The sequence below is a fragment of the Carcharhinus amblyrhynchos genome, chromosome 4 (genome assembly GCF_965287045.1).
Source record: "Carcharhinus amblyrhynchos chromosome 4, sCarAmb.v2.hapA, whole genome shotgun sequence".
NCBI classification, from domain to species: domain Eukaryota; kingdom Metazoa; phylum Chordata; class Chondrichthyes; order Carcharhiniformes; family Carcharhinidae; genus Carcharhinus; species Carcharhinus amblyrhynchos.
Genome location: NC_137327.1, coordinates 35540469 through 35561765, shown reverse-complemented (window position 1 = coordinate 35561765; position 21297 = coordinate 35540469). Strand labels below are relative to the sequence as shown.

At 40.2% G+C, this 21297-nt stretch overlaps 1 protein-coding gene across 7 annotated transcripts in view; it reads left to right on the top strand.

Annotated features, from left to right (window-relative positions):
- Positions 1 to 21297, top strand: part of znf423 (zinc finger protein 423) — a 377947-nt gene that overhangs the window by 125461 nt on the left and 231189 nt on the right. For 5 of the 7 annotated variants that reach the window (XM_080186963.1, XM_080186961.1, XM_080186962.1 and 2 more), the window contains one exon: positions 17604 to 17807. In XM_080186963.1, the coding sequence (XP_080043089.1) occupies positions 17604 to 17807 (204 nt within the window). The remainder of the gene's footprint in view (positions 1 to 17603; positions 17808 to 21297) is intronic. The other 2 variants (XM_080186964.1, XM_080186967.1) reach the window with 1 other exon arrangement.

Below are 21297 nucleotides of genomic sequence, written 5' to 3'. Positions count from 1 at the left end.
GTGCATTACCAATTTTTTCTCCTGTTCCAGGCATGTTGCATGATGCTTACCAAAGAGTTCAGATGCTTGGGAGTTCATCAAGTTTTAATTGTTGAAAATTGAATGTTTCAGAGTCCTTTTTCAAATGTTCCATTTCCAGTGAGTGACATTCTAGTGTTCTCATCAGTTCTTCTATTTCCTTTACAAACTCATCTTTGGAAAGTTGCTTCTCTACGCTGATCAATTTTGCCTTAGCAGAGCACAATTCCTCTGCATTATCATTCAACTTCAGATCCTAATTATACCTCTGCCAATTGTTTCTGAGACTCATTGCAGTATTTTATAAGAAGTTCTACTTTTGCCATCCTTAATTTCTTCACATATATCTTGGGAAACATATCACTTTCCCAATCATATTTTCTGGCACTAGTTTCTTCAGAAACATAGAAACATAGTACTACTGCCTCACAGTGCGAGGGATCTGGGGTTAATTCCATTCTTGGGTGACTGTGGAGTTTGCATGTTCTCTCTGTGTTATGTGGATTTCCTGCAGGTGCTCTGGTTTCCTCTCACCTGTCCAAAGATGTGCAGATTCAGCAATGGCTTTCTGGATCGACTGCCTGCATTAACTCCCTGCAAAGTTCTCTTGTTCAGTATTTTAATTTGTTGAATCCTTTGCCTTCTGTCAACTGAGTTTAGAAGTCATGATTCTCCTGGACCATTTAATTAATTATCTTTCCCAATTTGGAGTGAGTTCCGACATTGCATGTTCAGAAGCAATTCAGAGATTGGGTTCTATTGATGGTTTTTTTTCTCAAACCACACTTTGGACTTTTGAAAGATTTCTGAGGAGTTGTTGCAGCCTGGAGTTATAAAAGATTTAGCTCATTCCTGCTATGATTGCTGACTCTGCGCTATGGGATTTGAAGTTGGATATCGAAAAGAGAATTAATGGAGGCCTCTGCTGCAGTAAGTAGTTTTCATTTCTGCCTCCAGCTTCCAAACCTTTTTCTAGAGGTTTTATTTCTGATGATTTTTCTCTTTGTCCGTGCTTCTGGAGCTTCTTTTCAGGTCAGATTGCTTTGCTGAAGTTTTCTTGGTCATCCAGAATTTTAGTTTTTCCGTGGGTTTTCTGTAAAGTTTTGGGTTTTTCACAAGCTGCCATCATATTGTAGGTTAATTACAGTTCAATAGATCTGAAGAAGTCTTTATAATTAGATGTAGGTTAAGTTTAAGCCTTTTTTGACTCTACAGTAGAGGTAGGAGCTATCTCTCTGCTTGTTGGTATACATGGTTATTGATGAGTCTTGGTGAAGGGGAAGACCAGAAGTTAATTTTTATTCATCTTTGGATTTATTTGCAAAGTGAGACGTTATACATGTCTTACTCCTAACCCCACAACCTACCACCAGTGTCCTTAAGTGTCTTCTTGTACTTTTCCCAGCAAACTTTAAATAATCACATAATGACCCCCCCAAAAAAAAGGACAGTAAGAAAAAGCAAGAGTCGCTTTCTACTCTTCTTGAGTGTAACAGTGAAACAAAACTAAATAGCAGCCTGTTAAAAGGGAGTGTCTATATGTGCATAGGTAATTATCCAGTGATTGCCCTCCACCTGTATACACTTAACCTTAATTTATACAATTAACAAGTGTCAGCCCAGATTCAGCATGGTGTTATGTTTCTGTGTCATACACCAAGCAGATTAAAAACAAATGTTACAACTGAACATTCTCAATAATTAAACAAGTGAAACTTCTTCATTCTAAGCACCAAACTAATGACAACAGCAGCATAAAGACTGAGTTTTTGGACAAACATTAAAATAATATATCGCTGAAAAAATAAATGAAATGCAAGTACTAGGGTTAAGCTTTTTTAAGGCTGACACAGTCCAATACTTAAGTTGAGAAGATTTTGACTTTTAAATTTATTTTCTACTATTCAGTATTGCTAAAAAAGAGACATTCTGTCAAAGCTTTTTGCCTTGCACCCAGCAGGACAAATGCAAGAATACCAAATTTAAATGGAATAACAATTTCTACTTCATGAGAAAGGGGTGCTGATTGGTTGGTAAATGGACTTTGGTTGATGCATTGCCATGGGGAATGTATCAGAAAACATTTGTTTAATTGAAAAAAGTGCAAGGAGAGGTCCCTGAGTCTGAATATATGAAACTTCTAGCAGGCTTAAATGAAGTAGATTGGAAGCTCAACTGATAATCTTAAATTGGTTGTTAGTGTAATTCTTAATGTTCAGCAGGTCCAGTTGTGGAATCAGATCTAATGTTGGACACTGTTTTGAGTTTTGCAAGCAGCAATCAAGTACAGTCAGTATTCTCTCTGCCTTTTGTGGGCAACTGAAAGAATATGCTGTTCGATAAAATCTACCAGCTGTTGGGATGTTGGACCTACATACCTGATGTCACACTGGCACTGCTATTCTGTGGGATAATGGCTACCACGATCTGATCATTGCTCAGTGTATGTCATGAGAATTCATGAAGGGGCCTAAGGCTGCCACTTTGATTCCTGAAAATTGCTGAGCCCACCTCAAATTATATATATAATTTATATATATATAGAGGTATAGATCGGATGGATTCTCAGAGGCTTTTTCCCAGGGCTGAAATGGTTGCTACGAAAGGACACAGGTTTAAGGTGCTGGGGAGTAGGTACAGAGGAGATATCAAGGGTAAATTTTTCACTCAGAGGGTAGTGGGTGAGTGGAATCAGCTACCATTGGTGGTGGTGGTGCAGGCAAATTCAATCGGGTCTTTTAAGAGACTTCTGGATGAGTACGTGGGACTTAATAGAATTGAGGGTTGTAGGTAAGCCTAGGGATATCATCGGCTCAACTTGTGGGCCGAAGGGCCTGTTTGTGCTGTAATTTTTTCTATGTTCTTTCTATGTTCAAATTACCCTGGGAGCTTAAGGTGAATCAAAAAATTGAGCAACAGGTGAAGCTGTTTGTTGCATGCTGCTACTGTGCAGTAGCAACATGAATTGTATTCTCCACTAATAGTATACTGTCTTCAAGCCAAAAAGATGTTTGGCCTATGAATACTATGGTATATGAATTCAGTGCTGCTGTGGTGCCATGCCACGTATACTTCCCAACAACTGGTGGATTGTGTCAAACAGCATGTCCGTTCGGTTATTTCCAACAGAGTACAGACTATGTAGGGTTATCAGTCAAGCTCACAATTGGCTTACTTGTGCTACTAGAAGTTATTTATATACAAAGCCCTGTTCTCTACAAACAGAAAGCACGTGTCTAGACTTCTCGTTTTTGTTACTTAAATAAAGCTTGGGGAATGACTATTTCCAGGTGCATTCTCCATGGTAATGTCATGACCTATCGAGCACATGACCTATCAGACGAGCACTTAGATCCTGGCAGGAGTATTCACAGACAACTTCAACTTCTCTTTATAACAATCTGAGGTCCCTATCTGCTTCAAGAAGACGACTATCATCCCAGCACCTAAGAAAAATCAAACAGCGTGCCTTAATGACTATCGGTTGGTGGCTCTGACATCCATCATTATGAAGTGCTTCGAAAGGCTACTCAGCACGATTCAATTCCAGCCTCCCAGACTACCTGAATCCACAACAATTTGCCTATCACCGCAACAGGTCTACAGCAGACGCCATCTCCCTGGCCCTGCGCTCAACCCTGGAATACCTAGATAACAAGGACACCTATGTCAGACTCCTATTTCTTACCTACAGTTCAGCCTTCAACACCATTATTGCCACGAAACTCATCTCCAAACTCTATGGCCTGGGCCTTGGTACCTCCCTCTGCAACTGGATCCTGAACTTCCTAACTCACAGACCACAATCAGTAATGGTGGGCAACAACACCTCCACGATCATCCTCAACACCGGTGCCCCACAAGGCTGTGTTGTCAGCCCCCTTCTATACTCCTTATACATCTATGACTATGTGGCCAAATTCCCCTCCAATTTGATTTTCAAGTTTGTTGACAACACCATTGTAGTGGATTGGATCTCAAACAATGATGAGATAGAGAATCTGGTGAATTGGTGCGGTAACAATAATCTCTCCCTCAATGTCAATAATATGAAGATTGTCATTGACTTAAGGAAGCGTAAAGGAGAACATTCCCCTGTCTACATCAATGGGGACGAAGTAGAAAGGGTCGAGAGCTTTAAATTGTTAGGTGTCCAGATCACCAACATCCTGTTCTGGGGCCCCCCCCCCCTGCCAACACTATAGTTGAGAAAGCCCACCAATGCCTCTATTTTCTCAGAAGACCAAGGAAATTCGGCATGTCAGCTATGGATCACACCAACTTTGACAGATGCACCGTAGAAAGCATTCTTTCTGGTTGTATCACAGCTTGGTACAGCTCCTGCTCTGCCCAAGCCCGCAAGGAAAGGTCGTGAATGTAACCCAATCCATCACGCAAACCAGCCTCCCATCCATTGACTCTGTCTACACTTCCTGCTGCCTCAGCAAAGCAGCCAGCATAATTAAGGACACAACACAACCTAGATATTCTCTCTTCCACCTTCTTCAGTAGGGAAAAAAATACTAAAGTCTGAGGTCACGTACCAACCAACTTAAGAGCAGCTTCTTCCCTGCTGCTGTCAGACGTTTGAATGAACCTACCTCACATTAAGTTATCTTTCTCTACACCCTAGTTATGACTGTAACACTACATTCTGCACTCTCGTGTTCTTCTATATGAACAGTATGCTTTGTCTGTATAGCGCACAGGAAACAATGCTTTTCACTATATGTTAATACATGTGACAATAATAAATCAAATGAAATCAAAATCTGTGAGTCCACTTTCCAATCACCCTTTTCTCATGCAGTATAAATTGCTGTAAATTGAGATTTGGTTTTCTTGCGTGTGTCCTGATGAATGTGAGATGAAAAGCTTTCACAATATGTTTTTTTTTCAGCAGTTTTCAAGTTCTGCACCAGCAAGCGACCATTCTGCTATTAAGGTTAAAACTTTTATAATTTTTCAAGCTGCTTTCAGAAAATGATTACATGCATTTTCCATGGTTACAAAAATTAGAAACTTATGATGCAGAATGAAGTGTTGAAAATAGCAAACCATTAATGCCTTCATTTAGTTGGTAAAACCAAGCCATGACTTGACAGCTCCGTAGTAATTTTATTGAATGATTGGATTCCAGACATTCATGTTTTTGCTGTATAGGACATCTTTGAAGTATCGGTAATAAAGTCCTGCTTCATTTTGCAAGCAACTTGCTTAAATTTGGATGTATTTTAGTTTTTTTTTCACCTATGGGACATAGGCATCACTGGTTGACCAGCATTTATTGCCCATCCCTAGTTGCCAGAGGGAAGTTGAGAGTCAGCCACATTACTGTGACTGTGGAGTCACATGTAAGCCAGACTGGGTAAGGACGGCAGATTTCCTTCCCTGAAGGACATTAGTGAACCGGGTGGGTTTTTCTGACAATTGAAAATGGTGTCATGGTCATCAGTAGCTTGTAAATTCCAGATTTGTTTTTAAAAACTATGTTCATATGAAGTATTAACCATTAAAAGAGAGCTTTAATATAGAGATTAATATTTTAAATGTAAAATATTTAACCTAACTTGTGTGTCCCATAGCTAAGTTTGAAACAAGACATCAAATGAAAAAACAATCAGCAACTGAAAAAGTTTGCTACACTGTCAAGGAAGCTTGTCACTTAAGTGAAACAAAAGGAAATCAGATATAAAACAGAAAATTCTCAAAATACTCAGCTTGTTAGGCAGCATCTGTGGAGAAAGAACAGAATTAACATTTCAGAATGGTGACTTCTCATCAGTCCTGATATAAAAGGATCTTGATGGTGTGTACTTAACAGTATTATTCAATTCCATACATTTCTGGTGTACAAATGTTGATTAATGGCAATTAATTCATTTGACACCATTTACCTGGGAACTCCAGCTTGATTTACCATTAGGGTGGATATGGCTTGGGATATTCCCATGTCAGTACATTGCCCTATGATTTCTCAGTTAAGTCAGTATCTGGCTACTCTACGATTCTACCTCAGTCTCTTTTTATATGGGAAACATGTCTGTCCAGCGACAGCAGGAAACCGGAGAAAGTTGGTGTTACAATTTCCATTTGTCCATTCACAGCTCTGAATGGTTTGTCAAATTTGGCAGAGAATTGCCATTGAGAAACTAATTAAGTTAGTTTATATAAATACGTTGAAGCCTGTGTGCTTTGTTCAGCAGATTTCCTGCGTTACACTTGGCTGTTACATCATGCAATGATTGTGCTGCAAAGACCCCCCAAGTGTGCCATGTAAAAATATTCAAAATGACCAAACATTCACGTAATTAAACTAAAATTAACCTTCGTCTCCAGCTCTGTAGTTGCCATTTCCAAGACGTGATGAACCTTAGGTCTCCTGCACATGTGTCAGCCAGGAAAGAGCCGCATATGCATGGTATAGATTTTTTACATCGGTCAGGCCCATGTGCATGATTGACATAAAACCACAGCAATGGGAAAACTAGTTATTTGTGATTTTTTTTCAAGGAAATCTATTTACATTTACGTTGTATTGTTTACATTTTCCAAGTCAATGGTCCAGGTTTTGCAATAGCTAGAATTGAACTAACGCTATCATTGCTCAGCATTATTATGGTGGAAATCAGGTTTTGGCATCCAGACATGCACAATGAAACATGGAAAATCGTGGTTCCTGATTCTCTCTGCATTTTACGCCCATGTTGCTTTCTCTCTGATGGCGAACGCAGGCTGAAAATTGCCCCAAAAAAGTCTTACTGCTAGAGGGCAGTTCAGAGAAAGTAGGAGATGTGCCTCAAAATATATTTATAGTATAGTGGTGTGTGCTGTGACATATGAAAGTTTGGGAACCACTGACATAGTAACTCATACGAATTCTTTGTTCGTAAAACAGCAGTAAATCACAACTGAACAGACAGGTAACATACCAATTAACACATAGCAAGTGCAAATGAAGACTACCAATAAGCAATTTAAAAAAAACTTCTCGAAAGGAATTGATACTGAGCAACGTAGCAAGGAGCAGAAGTTAAATCAGTACAAGTGCTTTTTGATGATCCTTTTGGCTGACATTTTGGTTTGTACACTAAAATGAGGACTTAATGCTGAAAATAAGTGTTGTAAAATCATAACATAAATTACAAAATTTACAAGAAAATTTAACCTCCAGCTCCAATTAAGGTTGCACTGCAAATTGCGGGAAGTGTGAATTGATATGTGGAAAGGTCAGCAAAGCACCTAGAACCTTGGTGAATGATGGGACCAACTAATAAAATTTAAGGATTTTAATAGGATATCTGACATTATTAAATGAGATTTATGAAAATATTTATGTAACAAAATACTTATGTAACTTGGCACATACATGTGAATAAGATAGCCTCCTTTCTTGTTGATTGGATTGCCTTTCAATTCTTATTGTTCAAAAGGAAAAGGCACCTGTTGCCTAATGTGCAAACTATATATTTCATAGAAATTTATGACAAATCAAATCTCATGATTTTCCCATTGTCAGTCGTTTTAGCCAGTGATAATTGTATCCAGTAAAATATATTTTTAGCTGTGGTCTCTGTTTCTTTTTACTGATAAGACTAAAAACATAGAAGCCAAAGGTCCGGCAAGGTGGCACAGTTCTTAGCACTGCTGCCTCACAGCTCCAGGGACCTGGCTATGATTTCCAGCTTTGATCACAGTGTGGAATTTGCACATTCTCCTGTGTCTTTCCACCGGGTGCTCTTGTTTTCGCTGACAGTCCAAAGATGTGTGGCTTAGGCTGATTGGCCATGCTAAATTGCCCCTTAGTGCCCTGGGACTCATGGGTTAGAGGGATTAGCGGGGTAAATATGTAGGATGACAGGAATAGGGCCTGGGTGGGATTGTTGTTGGTGCGGATACTTCTGCAGTGTAGTGTTTCTATGATTTCTGAGCCATTTGGCCCATCGAACCTTTCAATGAGATCATGATTGACCTGAAATGATAATCCTCAATTCAATTTTCCTGCCTTATCTCCATAACCCTTGATTCCCTTACAGATTAAAAAACCTGTCCATCTCAACTTTGAACATACTTAATGACCTTGCCTTGACAGTTCTCTCCGGTGAAGAATTCCACAGATTCACACCCTCTGAGAAAAGAAATTCTTTCTCGCCTATCTTAAATGGGTGACCTCTTAATCTAAGATTGTTGGTTCTATTTATTTGTTAGATTCCCCAGGACATTTTTCTCTGTAAAAAAAAAAAATTACTTTCTTTTATTTCCCAAATTTAACTTGCATCCGGGTTATGTGTTTTGTGTGATATGTTCCAGAAAGATCATCATTAGTTGCTAACTGGTAACGCACATACCAAATGACTCAAGAACAGCTTCTTCCCTGCTGCGATCAGACTTTTGAATGGACCCACCTTATATTAAGTTGATCTTTCTCTACAACCTAGTGTATGACTATAACCCTACATTCTGCCTCCTCTCCTTCTCCTCTATGTACTCTATGAGCATTCTTTGGCTGTATAGCTTGCGAGAAGCAATGCTTCTCACTGTATACCAATACATGTAATGATTAATCAAACTTTTAAAGTACAATTGCAGTAATTTGTTGACATTCATTGAAAGATTTGTGGCATGTCTTGGTTTTCAAAGGACTAATGGTAGAACAGCACAAATTGTCCAACAATAGGTGGTAATTTGCAACTCACAGTGGAGCTCTTCCTCACCTCAATTTGCTGGATTTTTAATGCATTATTAATGGTGGGAACTGTGAATTCATTATTTTTGCTTCAAATTCTGGGTTGCTCCTATTTCATGTAGTTAAGAAATGACTTTTACATAGAAACATAGAAAATAGGAGCACCAGCCCTTCCAACCATTCATTATAATCACGGATGCTTATCCAATTCAGTATCCTGATCCTGCCTTTCCCCCATATTCTTTGATCCCTTTGCCCCAAGACCTATATCTAACTCCTTGAAAACATAATGTTTTAGCCTCAACTGCTTTGTGCGGTAGCGAGTTCCACAGATTCACCAGTCTGCAGGGGAAAATATTTCTCCTCATTTCAGTCCTAAAAGGTTTATCCTTAGACTGTGACCCCCAGTTCTGGACACCCCCACCACCTTTCCTGCACCTATCCTATGTAGTCCTGTTCGAATTTTATAGGGTTCTCTGAGATCCCCTCTCACTCTTCTAAACTCTAATGAATATAACGCTAACCTACTCAATTTCTCCTCATATGTCATCCCACCAAAAGCCTGCAGCTCCCAGACTGATGATTTATTCACTTATTTGCTGTATACAAAACTTCATATCTCTGAAGAGATCAATTACAAACATGTTTCTGAATTTTTCAGTTGTGATGTGTACTATTCCTCCAGCTGTTCCTACTTATAACGAGTTAGATAATATGTTTAAAGTGCTAATTATTTCATTAATAAAAGACAAAAAAGCGTCAAGATCAATACTTATACAGCAATATCCCTGTCTAGTGTCCAATATCCCCCACTATCCTCGTGAAATAAAATTGAACATTTCTATTTACTTTTCTAAACGCCTTGCTTGTTGTGCTTGCACTAAGTGTGAGGAGTTGCTAATGTCAGATGCGTTCTTTAGAAATTTAAACTCTGCTGTATTTATTACAAAAAAACCTAAAGAAAGTTCATTATTGTTAAATGAGTTAAAGAGCTAGAAAAGCTAAACATAATTTTGTCATAATGTGATACGCAAACAATGCTATTAAATTTACATGACAGCAATTATACTGTTGTGTGGATTCAGAAGCCATTCAGGAGGATAGCTTTTTGAGCAACTCATGATTATTATGTTAGTTTATGTGTTCTATTTATGTGATCTTGCCTAGCTGGTGATTGTTTGCCACTTTGTGAACACATTTCATATTGAAAATTGTTGTTACCCAGCTCAGTGTATTCAAAACATCTATTTTATAGCTTGCAACAAGGATGGGACAGTAGTCAGAACAATATTTGCTTTGGTTGGTGTAATTTGATACACTTAGATGGATTGATGGATTTGCATTTAGAGCAATTCAACTTTAATGTTGAATCTAAGATACCATTCACGTATCTATATATGATCCTGGAAGCATTGCCAAAAATCTGAAATATGAGCTCCAGTTATATTAATAAATCAGAATGAAATTGTAATAGTGAATTTAAAAACACACTTCAGTATCTATATATAAAATTGCATTTTTATCAATTGATGTCACTTGTGATAAAAGAACTTCTTTAAAGTTTTTTTTCTTGCTTTCATTTTGTGGAACAACTATAGATCTCACTATAGTTGGTGTTTATTGACAATGTTTTTAAAAATTAAGCCCATTGAAAATTCTCACATATGGTGTTCTTGGCATTTGATACAATCGGCTGTCAAAATCAGACAAATGACAGCTCAGAAAGGTCATACAGGTCAGAGTTCCAGGAGGACAAAAGCTGATAACAACGTGAAACACCATTGGTCTAAAGCACAGCAAGATTTTTATAATTTTATATGTGAAATGAAATAGGCTTTGGTGCAAGTTGCTCAATTGCTGGGCAGTATTTTAATCATGTCTAGGGAGATGAATGTCCATTCATTTCGCTTTAATTTTGGCAGACTTTTCTTTCACTAGATTTCAGATTCTTTCAAATCTTGTAGTGGATAAATGCTGTAATATTTTTATAATAGGAATCATCAGAAAATATCATCTTATTTCTCCACAAATGAGGTACAGTCATTTATAGGGTAAACAAAATGATCCTTGTTGTAAAAGTTGTAATATTCCAGACATATTTTAGTAAATTAGTATTTTTATAGCAAGTTATTGTAAGTTTTTGTTATGCTTTGTTTAATCATATGCTAAAGAGAGATACACACATATACAGTGGATAGAATTGACAGGCCATAGGTGGTGGGCTGTAAAATGCCAGGGAACTGCATTGGGATGGCTCCCTCGTGCAATCCAGCTGCTAGATAGGCTTCCCAGCAACAGGAATAGCAACAACCTGTATGCCTGCTGCCTATAGGTGGGAGACATTTAAAGACCAATTAAGGGCCATTTTCCTCATATTGTAGCATTTTATTGGTGATGGAACTCCGTCTGTTGCAAGAGGAGGCCATTAGCAGCAAGGAGGCTAGCTCCACTTGATTCCCCAGGTGGCGGGAGAACTATTGGAGCTAGCTGCCAGTGGCAAAGGCCAATTCAATGGACTCCGGAGCCTCCACTGGTGGCATTTCCTTTCAAATGATGTTGGGGCTTTGTTGCCTTTGCCCCAGCAAAGACAACAGTTCTCTGCCATACCTGTAAGAGAGTCTCAAAGTGGCACTTTACTCAGCGGCACTGTTGAGGTTACAGTGATGTTGGCTTTCCAATTAGACTGGCAGCTTGGAAGGTCTACCCTCCTTCATTAACTAGCTGTCTGCCTACACTTGCTGGGTCTCGATTGCTTTTCCCTGGCAAAATTGAAGAGGAAGACCTGTATCCTATCTTGCTCAAATGTGCTGGCCACCTGAAAAGGCTGGCACAGAGCTAGGCTCCGGACATTGATTCTGGATCAAGAACACAAAAAATAAGAGCAGTAAACCATATGGTCCATTGAGCCTGCTCCACCATTCAGTATGATCATGGCTGATCTTGGGCTTCAACTCATTTTTCCCACTTGCTCCCCATACCGTTTAATTCCCTGAGACATCAAAAATCTATCTATACCAGCCTTAAATGCATTTAAGAAGGGAGCATCCACAACCCAATGGGGTAGAGATTCCAAATCCACCATCCTTTGCGTGAAATAATTTCTTCTCATCCCTAAATGATCGGCACCTTGCTCTGATACTATGCCCTCATACTTAACATTCCCCATATACTGATTCTATTTCCCACCTTTTTATAACCATTTTTCTTACCCTGTACTGGTTTTCTAAACATTCCCAATCTTCAGATATATTACTGCTTCTTGCAACATTTTAAGTATCTTCTTTTAATTTAATGTTATCAATGAGCACAGGTGGGTCTTTCTTGCCAACTTTTGCTTTTTGGTTAACTTTTGCCAGTTCCCCGCTCATACCTATGTAATCAGCTTGGTTTAATTTAAGATTCTTGTTTGTGATTTAAATATGTCACTTCTAAATTTAACATGGAATTCAATAGTATTACGATCACTATTTCCTTGTGGATCTTTTAATTTGACACTACTAATTAAATCCTGCTTCATTACACAATATTAGATCTAAAATAGCTTTATTATATTATTCCAAGAAACTGATACTAAAAAGTTCTGCAAACTCATCTTTACCACCTTGCCAATTTGATTGTCCTAAGCCATATGAAGATTAAAGTGCCCCACAATTATTACATTTCCTCTGTTACAAGCTCTGATAATTTCTTGTTTAGTGCTCTGCTCAGTGATCTAATTACTGTTAGAGAGCCTATTAACTGCTGCCACTAGTGTTTTCTGAATTGCTACTCCTAATTTGAACTCACTGATTCTACGTCATGATCTTCTGAGGCCAGATTCTTTCCCACTAATATCTTGTCATCCTTTGGCTACCTTCCTTTGTCATTCTGTCTGAATTTCCAATGTGTTGTGTACCCTGGAATATTCATTTCACAACCTTTCTCATCATGCCTCTGTAAAGGTGATTAGATCCTCTGTGTGGGCCACCAGTTTATCTCTCTTATCGTGAATGCTTTGAATTTCATTTTTTTACTTTTATTCCCTGCAATGATCTTATTTGCCAATATATAATTTTTGTAACATTTTCTGTCCTTTCCTGAGCTGCTCTGCCTGTCATTACCAACATTGCCATACTATCTGATGCCTCAATTTTACTTTTTGAATTTCTGTCTCTCCTTTCACCTCACCCATCCTTCCTGCATTTTATTCTCTAATCTGCTTGACCCTATGCCTCACCTGATGAATGAACAGTGCTCCAGAAGCTTGTGCTACCAAATAAACCTGTTGGACTTTAACCTGGTGTTGTGAGACTTCTTACTGTGCCCAATTATGAATAGCTCAGCTAAAAATTTAAAGGTGATTACCTGTGAAGTTCTGCTTTACAGTTTGGATCCTGACTACTCAAATTCTCTTAGCAGAACATCATTCCTAATTTTACATATGTTATTGATTCCCATGTGAACTATGGCAACCGAATCCTCCTGCTCCCATTTCAAGTTCCTCTCTAGACACTAGGAGATCTGCTTAATCCTGGCACTGGGCAGACAACACAATCTTCAGAGTTTCTGAACCTGACTGCAGAACAGTATCCCCTGACTATTCCTTCTCCTATTACTACCACATTGCCCTTCACTTCCCCCACTAGATTGGCATCCTTCACCATGGTGCCATCGCCAGTCTGCTCATCCTTCTTGCAATCCTTCTCCTCATCCATTCAGGTAATGAGCACCTCATTGTTGGACAAAGTTAGGGGCTAAGGTTCCTCCATCACTGCATGCTGATCCCCATACCTGCCTAACTTGCAGTCACACACTCCTGAACCTGACCAGTGATCCAATTCTTGAAATCATGCTTAGCCTAAGGAGTGTGAAACCTCACGGCATCAAGTCAAACATGGCCAATTAAACCTCCTGCAGATTACTGCCTATTGCTCTCCTCAGCTGATGAATCAGTACTCATCTCATGGAAGGCTTGTTTTGAAAAGGTGCTGAGGGCCAACGGAAAATAATGTATTCAGAATTGAGGACTGCAATGTCCAGCATCACTATGGGATCCAACTGGCTGAGTCCTGAAGAAGTCTCACAACACCAGGTTAGAGTCCGACCAGTTTATTTGATAGTAATCTCACAGGCTTTCGGAAACTGTGTTCCTTCGTCAGATGTGTGGAAGGTTCTGATCAGAGAAGGGCATATAAAGTCATACACAGTTTACAGAATACTGATTAGAATGCAAGTCTTTACACCTAACCTGCTATTCAAGTCTTAAAGATGCAGACAAGAGACTCACATTGTCTGCATCTTTAAGACTTGAATAGCAGGTTAGGTGTAAAGACTTGCATTCTAATCAGTATTCTGTAAACTATGTGTGACTTTATATGCCCTTCTCTGATCAGAACCTTCCACACACCTGACGAAGGAACACCGTTTCCGAAAGCTTGTGAGGTTACTATCAGATAAACTGGTTGGACTCTTAACCTGGTGTTGTGAGACTTCTTACTGTGTTTACTCCAGTCCAACGCTGGCATCTCTACATCATGAGTCCTGAAGGACATAGCTGCTAGACTGGGCCTATGACAGATGGTGAGGGAACCAACAAGAGGGGAAGAATATTTGACTTCTTGACAGGAGTAGCCATTGAACTTTGTGGAATGTAACTTACCTCCAAGCCCCCCAAAACTTGTCCAGCATCTACAAGGCACCAATTGGGGTGCACTCTGCACTTAGCTGGATGAATTTGGTAGTAATTATATATGATCACACTGTTAAAAAATTCACTCACATTTGAATACACCAACTTCACCTTTTTTGAGATGGTTACTGAGTAACCGGTGGGTACGGTTCACAACTGCATGTTCTAACATTGATTTCAATGCTCAGTCTATTGGTAAGTTATTGCCGAAGAACAGCCTGCAGGTAAGCAAGGTAGCTGGGATCACAGCTTGTAGATCTCAATGTTTAACTAGGGATGTGTGACGATACTGTGCCCTTGAAAAATGTATTTTAGTCACGTTTCTCTGCAAGATGTTTTAGCAGTCCTGGGATTTTGGTCGGCACCGTGTTGTCTGTAGCTGGTGTCCTTTATTGTTAGTGTAATGGTTGTTTAGTCTGAACTAATGCAGCGTTCCCTTGGGATTGCAAAGTAGGGCTTGATTAGGGGTGATCAACAAGTCAGGTCGTGTGGCTAGGGACAACTGTCTTTCACAGCATTCCAATTTTAGTTTTGGTTTTCAGAAGCTGCTTGAAGCTGAGAGAAACAGCGGTGTCTTTCCTCCTCTTTGGAGTTGGCGTTTTATGCTGTGTAAGTGTTAGTGTGTTGGAAGCTACCAGGGACTGGGTTTACTTCTCTGAGGTTTTGTTGTTTGGAGCATATACACTTCCGAAAACTGCTGGCTTGGATTTCGATCCAGAAAGTGTTAAATAGCTGGAGATCCAGCATCACGTTTTTGCACTAAGTCTAAAGATGGGTGTATATCTGTGGGATATTGCTTTACATTGGAACAACAGAGATAGCTAGCTGTTAAAAATTATACTTTCAAGTCTTGTAATTGATAAAAGTTATGCCAATTCTCTTTTGTTATCATAGAATCTTAGCCTAGTGCAGAAGGAGGCCATTCCGCCCATTGAGCTTGCACCAACAACTATCCCAGCAGGGCTCTATTCCCCCAACCCCACATATTTACCCTTCCAATCCCCCTGCCACTAAGGGGCAATATTTAGCGTGGCCAATCCATCTAACCTGCATATCTCTGGACTGTAGAAGGAACACAGCTGACGAAGGGTCAAACCTCAAAAGCTAGTGGTGTTTACTAACAAGTAAAGCTGTTGGACTTTAACCTGGTGTTGCAAGACTTCTTACTGTGTTTACCCCAGTCCAACGCCGGCATCTCCACTGTGGGGGGAGGCCGGAGCACCCGGGGGAGGGCCATGCAGACGCGGAGAGAATTTGCAAATTCTGCACAGACAGTGACCCAAGCCGGGAATCAAACCCGAAAACCTGGTGCGGTGAGGCAGCAGTGCTGACCACTATGTCAATGTGCTGCCCGTATTATATACAATACAGCACAGTAATTACATTATGTGGTCTTAAATAAACTTTGTTTAATAAAAGCTCTCTAGTGGGTCATTTGAGTTAGGATCTCGCCTAACTTCATAAAGCACCTTGGGGTTTTTGGCCTGGGCCTTCATACATGTTGAGGTCCCATTTACTCCAGAAGAACCTGATCAACTGTCAGCCTCAGCACTCTGCTCAAAGCAAAATCCAGGCCATTGAAATGCCAAGAAAAATCATTCAATTCTCTTTTCCATAGTTAATAAATTACTAACAGAATTAATAGCAAAAAAACCCACTAAACGTAGTCTTTACCTGCTCCCTGGGACACGTCAGCTGTATAGGGCATTGGTGAGGCCGCAGCTGGAGTACTGTGTGCAGTTTTGGGCGCCGCACCTGCGCAAGGATATTTTGGCCCTGGAGGGAGTGCAGAGGAGGTTTACTAGGCTGATGCCGGAGTTGAGGGGGTTGAGCTATGAGGAGAGGCTGAATAAACTAGGCTTGTACTCGTTAGAGTTTGGAAGAATGAGGGGAGATCTCATTGAGACGTATAAGATGATGAATGGGATGGATAGGATAGAGGTGGAGAGACTCTTCCCGCTCAAAAAAGACAGTAGGACTAGGGGGCACAGCCTCAAGATAAAGGGGAGGCAGTTTAGAACGGAGTTGAGGAGGAACTTCTTCACTCAAAGGGTGGTGAATCTCTGGAATTCTCTGCCCGTTGAAGTGGTGGAGGCTGCCTCGCTAAATATTTTTAAGAAGCGGGTTGATGGGTTCTTGATAAGAGAGGGGATTAAGGGTTATGGGGAGAGGGCGGGAAAGTGGAACTGAGCCACCACAGATCAGCCATGATCTTATTGAATGGCGGGGCAGGCTCGAAGGGCTAGATGGCCTACTCCTGCTCCTATTTCTTATGTTCTTATGTTCTTATGAATGCAGCTTCATTAACATTCAAGATGGTTAACACCATCCAGAACAAATATCTGAACCACATCTATCTCCTTAAACATTTACTCCTTCCACAACCGGCCTAACATGGCTGCAGTGTGCATCATCTATGAGATGCACTGGCAACTTGCCAGGACTCCTTTGACAGTAACTTCCAAATCACAGCCCATAGCACCTAGATGAACAAGGGCAGCAGGCAAATGAGAACATCATATGTTTCTCTCCAAGAGCAAGTTCCCTTCCAGGTCACGGACTGTCCTGATTTGGAACTATGACGCCTTTCCTTCACTGTTGCTGGGTCAAAACCCTAGAACACCCTTCCTAACAGCACTATGGGTGTACCACCACATGTGCGCTAATAGTTCTTGCAGGTGGCTCACCAGCATCTTCTCAAGGGCAATTAGGGATGTGAAGTAATCCTTTGCATCAATGCTCATACCCCTTGAACAGAAAAAAATCTGGGTAGTAGAACTGCTGCAGTGAAATGAATTTCCCTTCAACCGGCGTTGCAGTTAAACAGCATTTACTCTCATAATGTCAGTTTAAAATTATACAAAGGTTACCGTTTTTCTTATTTTGTTTTTTGAGGGAGTGAAGGGCTAGGATCTAGGCAAAAATTGGAATGCAAATTTCAAAGAAAATAAAACTGTTTTTCTTTTATCTTTATCAATATGTTTGATATTGTGAAAACCCTTTGAACTGATTTTCTTGAATATCTTCAATTTACCCCTTTTTTTAAACAAATAGTTGAGTTTCCAATACTCAGATTGTAGTCTGTTGTTTGTGATGTAGCAGGGTTATTGTTTTGGTATTTTTTCTCAAACCTGTTATTCGTTTATCTGTATGTATTTACTAATAACACTTTATTTTCTTAATCTTTCCACATCCCAGTTATTCACATTATAGTATATTCTGCTTCATCAGCAGGAGCCTCAGGAGGAGACCAGGAGTATGATACCAAGGACGGACAACTGTTGGAAGACAGACACAGCATGACCAGTCAGGAAGAGAGAAACGAAGATGATGAAGACATGGAAGATGAATCAATTTACACCTGTGATAATTGTCAGCAGGACTTTGATTCACTGGCTGACTTGACTGAACATAGGGCACATCGCTGTCCTGGAGGTAATGTTAAATTAGCTCTGCATTCTGGCGAGGGTAGACTGGGTAATTGGGTACAACTGATTAGAAACTCTCTTTTTTTCAGATTTAAATAATAATGTTTTAGTTTAAGGGTTTAATGCAAGATTTTGTTAATTATGAAATATTGGATTTTACTTTTATCATGGGGATTGTTGTATCTACATGAAAGCCTTAAGTGCAAGGTCTTTAAATAGAATATGCTAATTATGAACAGCGAAGATTATAGATGGCCATATGGTGTAGAGTACAATAGGAAATGACCTGTAGAAGTTTATTAACTACTCTTCTTTAAACTCAATTGAAAATTAAATAGCTTGCCCACTTAATAATTTCACAGCTCAGAAATGTGGCCATTTACCCACTGAACTTAAAATTTGTCTACCATGGGTATTATTTGTTCAGTAAATAGAGTTAGTACCTGGCCTGCATAATGTGATGTACTCTAAATATTTTAAAGGTGAGTGCAAAAATGTAGAATTGTATCAGTAGTGAATTCAAAGAGATTTTGCTTTCAGTGTACACAAAGACAATAGTTTGTGAGCTTTTAGCACTTGTGAAATAATTCTCATAGTATTCCACTACTGTTACAGTGACCTGTGTATGACAGTGTGATAAAATTCAAATGGACTATCCCACTAACAACCCTGCTGAACATCAGATTACAATATTTCGTAGGGTTGTTTTTAACTTGAAGACCATACCATCTGGAATGGCATTTTAGGAGACAGCTGGCTTAACCATTCATTCCCACATCTGACTGGATCACACAAAGGACTATTGGATCCTGCTCTCCTCTGTTAAAACTGCTCACAATTCCAGAATGGTCCTGGTATGCAAAGGTTATCACTGGCCTCAGCATTACAGAGCATCTTCTTAAATGTAACAATATATAGAAACAGATCATAGACTTCTTTGTCACTAAAATCGAGACCATTCTCCCAACTGCTCTGCTGCTTTCTTCCTTTCTCCTATGTCATGAAACCAAACTTCCCTAAGGCTCCCAGCACTTCCCCAACCCCACCCAGGCTCTGAACACTAATTTCTCCCTAGTTTTAGATTCTTTAGTTTTTCTTCTATCCCCTCTCATGCCTGCTCTGAGCAGAACTTCCCTTTGAAACCTAGTTCATGGACCCACAGTTGCTGATATTGTTCTAGTTTATATCCTCAGTTTCTGTCCTGCTACCCTTCAGATCTACAGTTACCACACCACCTCCTTAATAAGCCCACCTGTGACCCCTAATTTCTTTCAAACTACTATCTTTTTCCAATCTTGCTTTCCTCTACTAAGTCATTGGACATGTTGCCACCTCCCAAATCCATGCCCATCTTTCCTCAACTCTGTAATTGAACCTCTCCATTCAGGCTCCTGTCTTGGCCTCAACATTGAAGTGGACCTTGACAAGGTTACAAATGACGTCCTCTATGAGAATGTGGTAAACATCTCTGATATGCTTGACCACAGCATCCTTCTCCAATTCTTGTCCTCCATTGTCCAGTTGAGTGGGAGAACCCTGGTTTAGTTCTATTCTGATCTACCTCGTTGTAGCCAAGGAATGACCTGCAATGACCACTTCCCACTACTGTCTCCTAGAAATTAGGGGTCACAGGTTCTCCCAATGATGTGTCATTGACCATCTCCTATTTCTCATTTACATGCTGCCACTCAATGACATATTCTGAAAACATAATATTAGGATCCATGTTATGCTGCCAACATTGAGCACTACTTCTCCACCAGCACTCTCAAGCTCTGTACTGTCTCTTGTCATGCCCTGCCTGCAACAGTAGTGGACTTGCCAACATTAAGGGCATTTAAATAGTCATTGGATAAACATATGGATGATTTTGGAATAGCGTAGGTTAGATGGGCTTTAGATTGGTTTCACAGGTTAGCGCAACATCAAGGGCCAAAGGGCCTGTACTGCGTTGTAGTATTCTATATGCTATGCTGCTTGTCTACAACCAGCACTGCATGAGCAGACATTTCCTCTCATTCAATGTTGAGAAGATCAAAGAGATTGTCTTCAGTCTCCCTTGTCACTGATTCCATGCCTCTCCTTGGCAGGCTGATTAGACTGTTCACAAACAAAATGTCCTTTTTGACCCTGAAATGAACTGCTGAGCCCATATCTGCTCCATCTCCAACATCATCTGCCTCCATAACATTGCCCATATCCACGTGCCTCTAGGTGGCTCAGTGGCACAGTGGTTGGCACTGCTGCCTTACAGGACTAGGGACCCGGGTTCAATTCCCAGCTTGGGTCACTGTCTGTGCGGAGTCTGCATGTTCTCCCCATGTCTGTGTGGGTTTCCTCCAGGTGCTCTGGTTTCCTCCCACAGTCCGAAAGACTGTGCTGGTTAGGTGCATTGGTCGTGTTGAATTCTCCCTCAATGTATCCGAATAAGCACACTGAGGGAGAATTTAGCATGGCCAGTGTACCTAACCAGCACAGTCTTCCAGACTGTAGGCGGAAACCGGAGCACCGGGAGGAGTTACCCGAACAGGGACTGGAGTGTGGTGACTAGGGGATTTTCAAAGTAACTTCATTTTAATGTTAATATAAGCCTACCTGTGACACTAATAAATAAACGTAAAACAGAACCTCTGTCTATGTAAGTGTTGCCTTGACTGTTCTAATGCTCTGCTGGCTATCTTTCCAGCTTTCACAAAGCCTACACTCTAACACACACAGTTGCTTTCACTCATCATCCTGTGATCAGTGAACCATATTGGTTCTCTGTCTGGCATTTTTCCCCCAAATCTCTCCACAGCTATGACGCTTCCTATCTCTGTCACTTCCTGTTGCCCAGTGATGGATGAGCTAGGCTAGTGAGTGGGCCTGGTAAGTGGCCCTCTTTCATCTCAGTGGGCCGCAATGTTGAAACCAGGCTGCTTACGCACCAAGACCCTGCCATAAAACTGAATACATTTAATGCACAGCGAATATTTCATAATGAGTTATAGAAAATGCTTAACCACTGATATATTAATAGAATCTTAATCTTCAAGTGGTAAAAACAAAATAAATGTTTACACTTAATTGAATAACAAAGAGAGCCCTCTCAGTCATTGTTGCGTGCAGTTAACATGCACCTCACTTTCCGTGTCCTTGGTTTACGTGCATATCACTTTGTATTGGTAGGGAAAAAGCTATGTGGATGGAAACCAGCAGAATGTGCCAATTTTGCATGGGCGACAGTCAACAAAATGTCTCTGGAGCTGCACTCACAACCCTGATGGGCCGTGTGTTTCCCCAAGCTGCAGGTTGCCCACCGCTGCTGTAGCCCTTAAACATTGCAATAACTCAGCATTTCTTCAATCTTGGCCACCTGCATACTCCATTTATGAATTGCTCCACCTTTGGCTGCCATGCCTTCAGCTGCCAAGGCCCTAAACTCTTGAATTTTCTCTTTAAAACTTTCTACCTAATTTTCTTCTTTTAAAACTGTTTTTAAACTCACCTTTTTGACC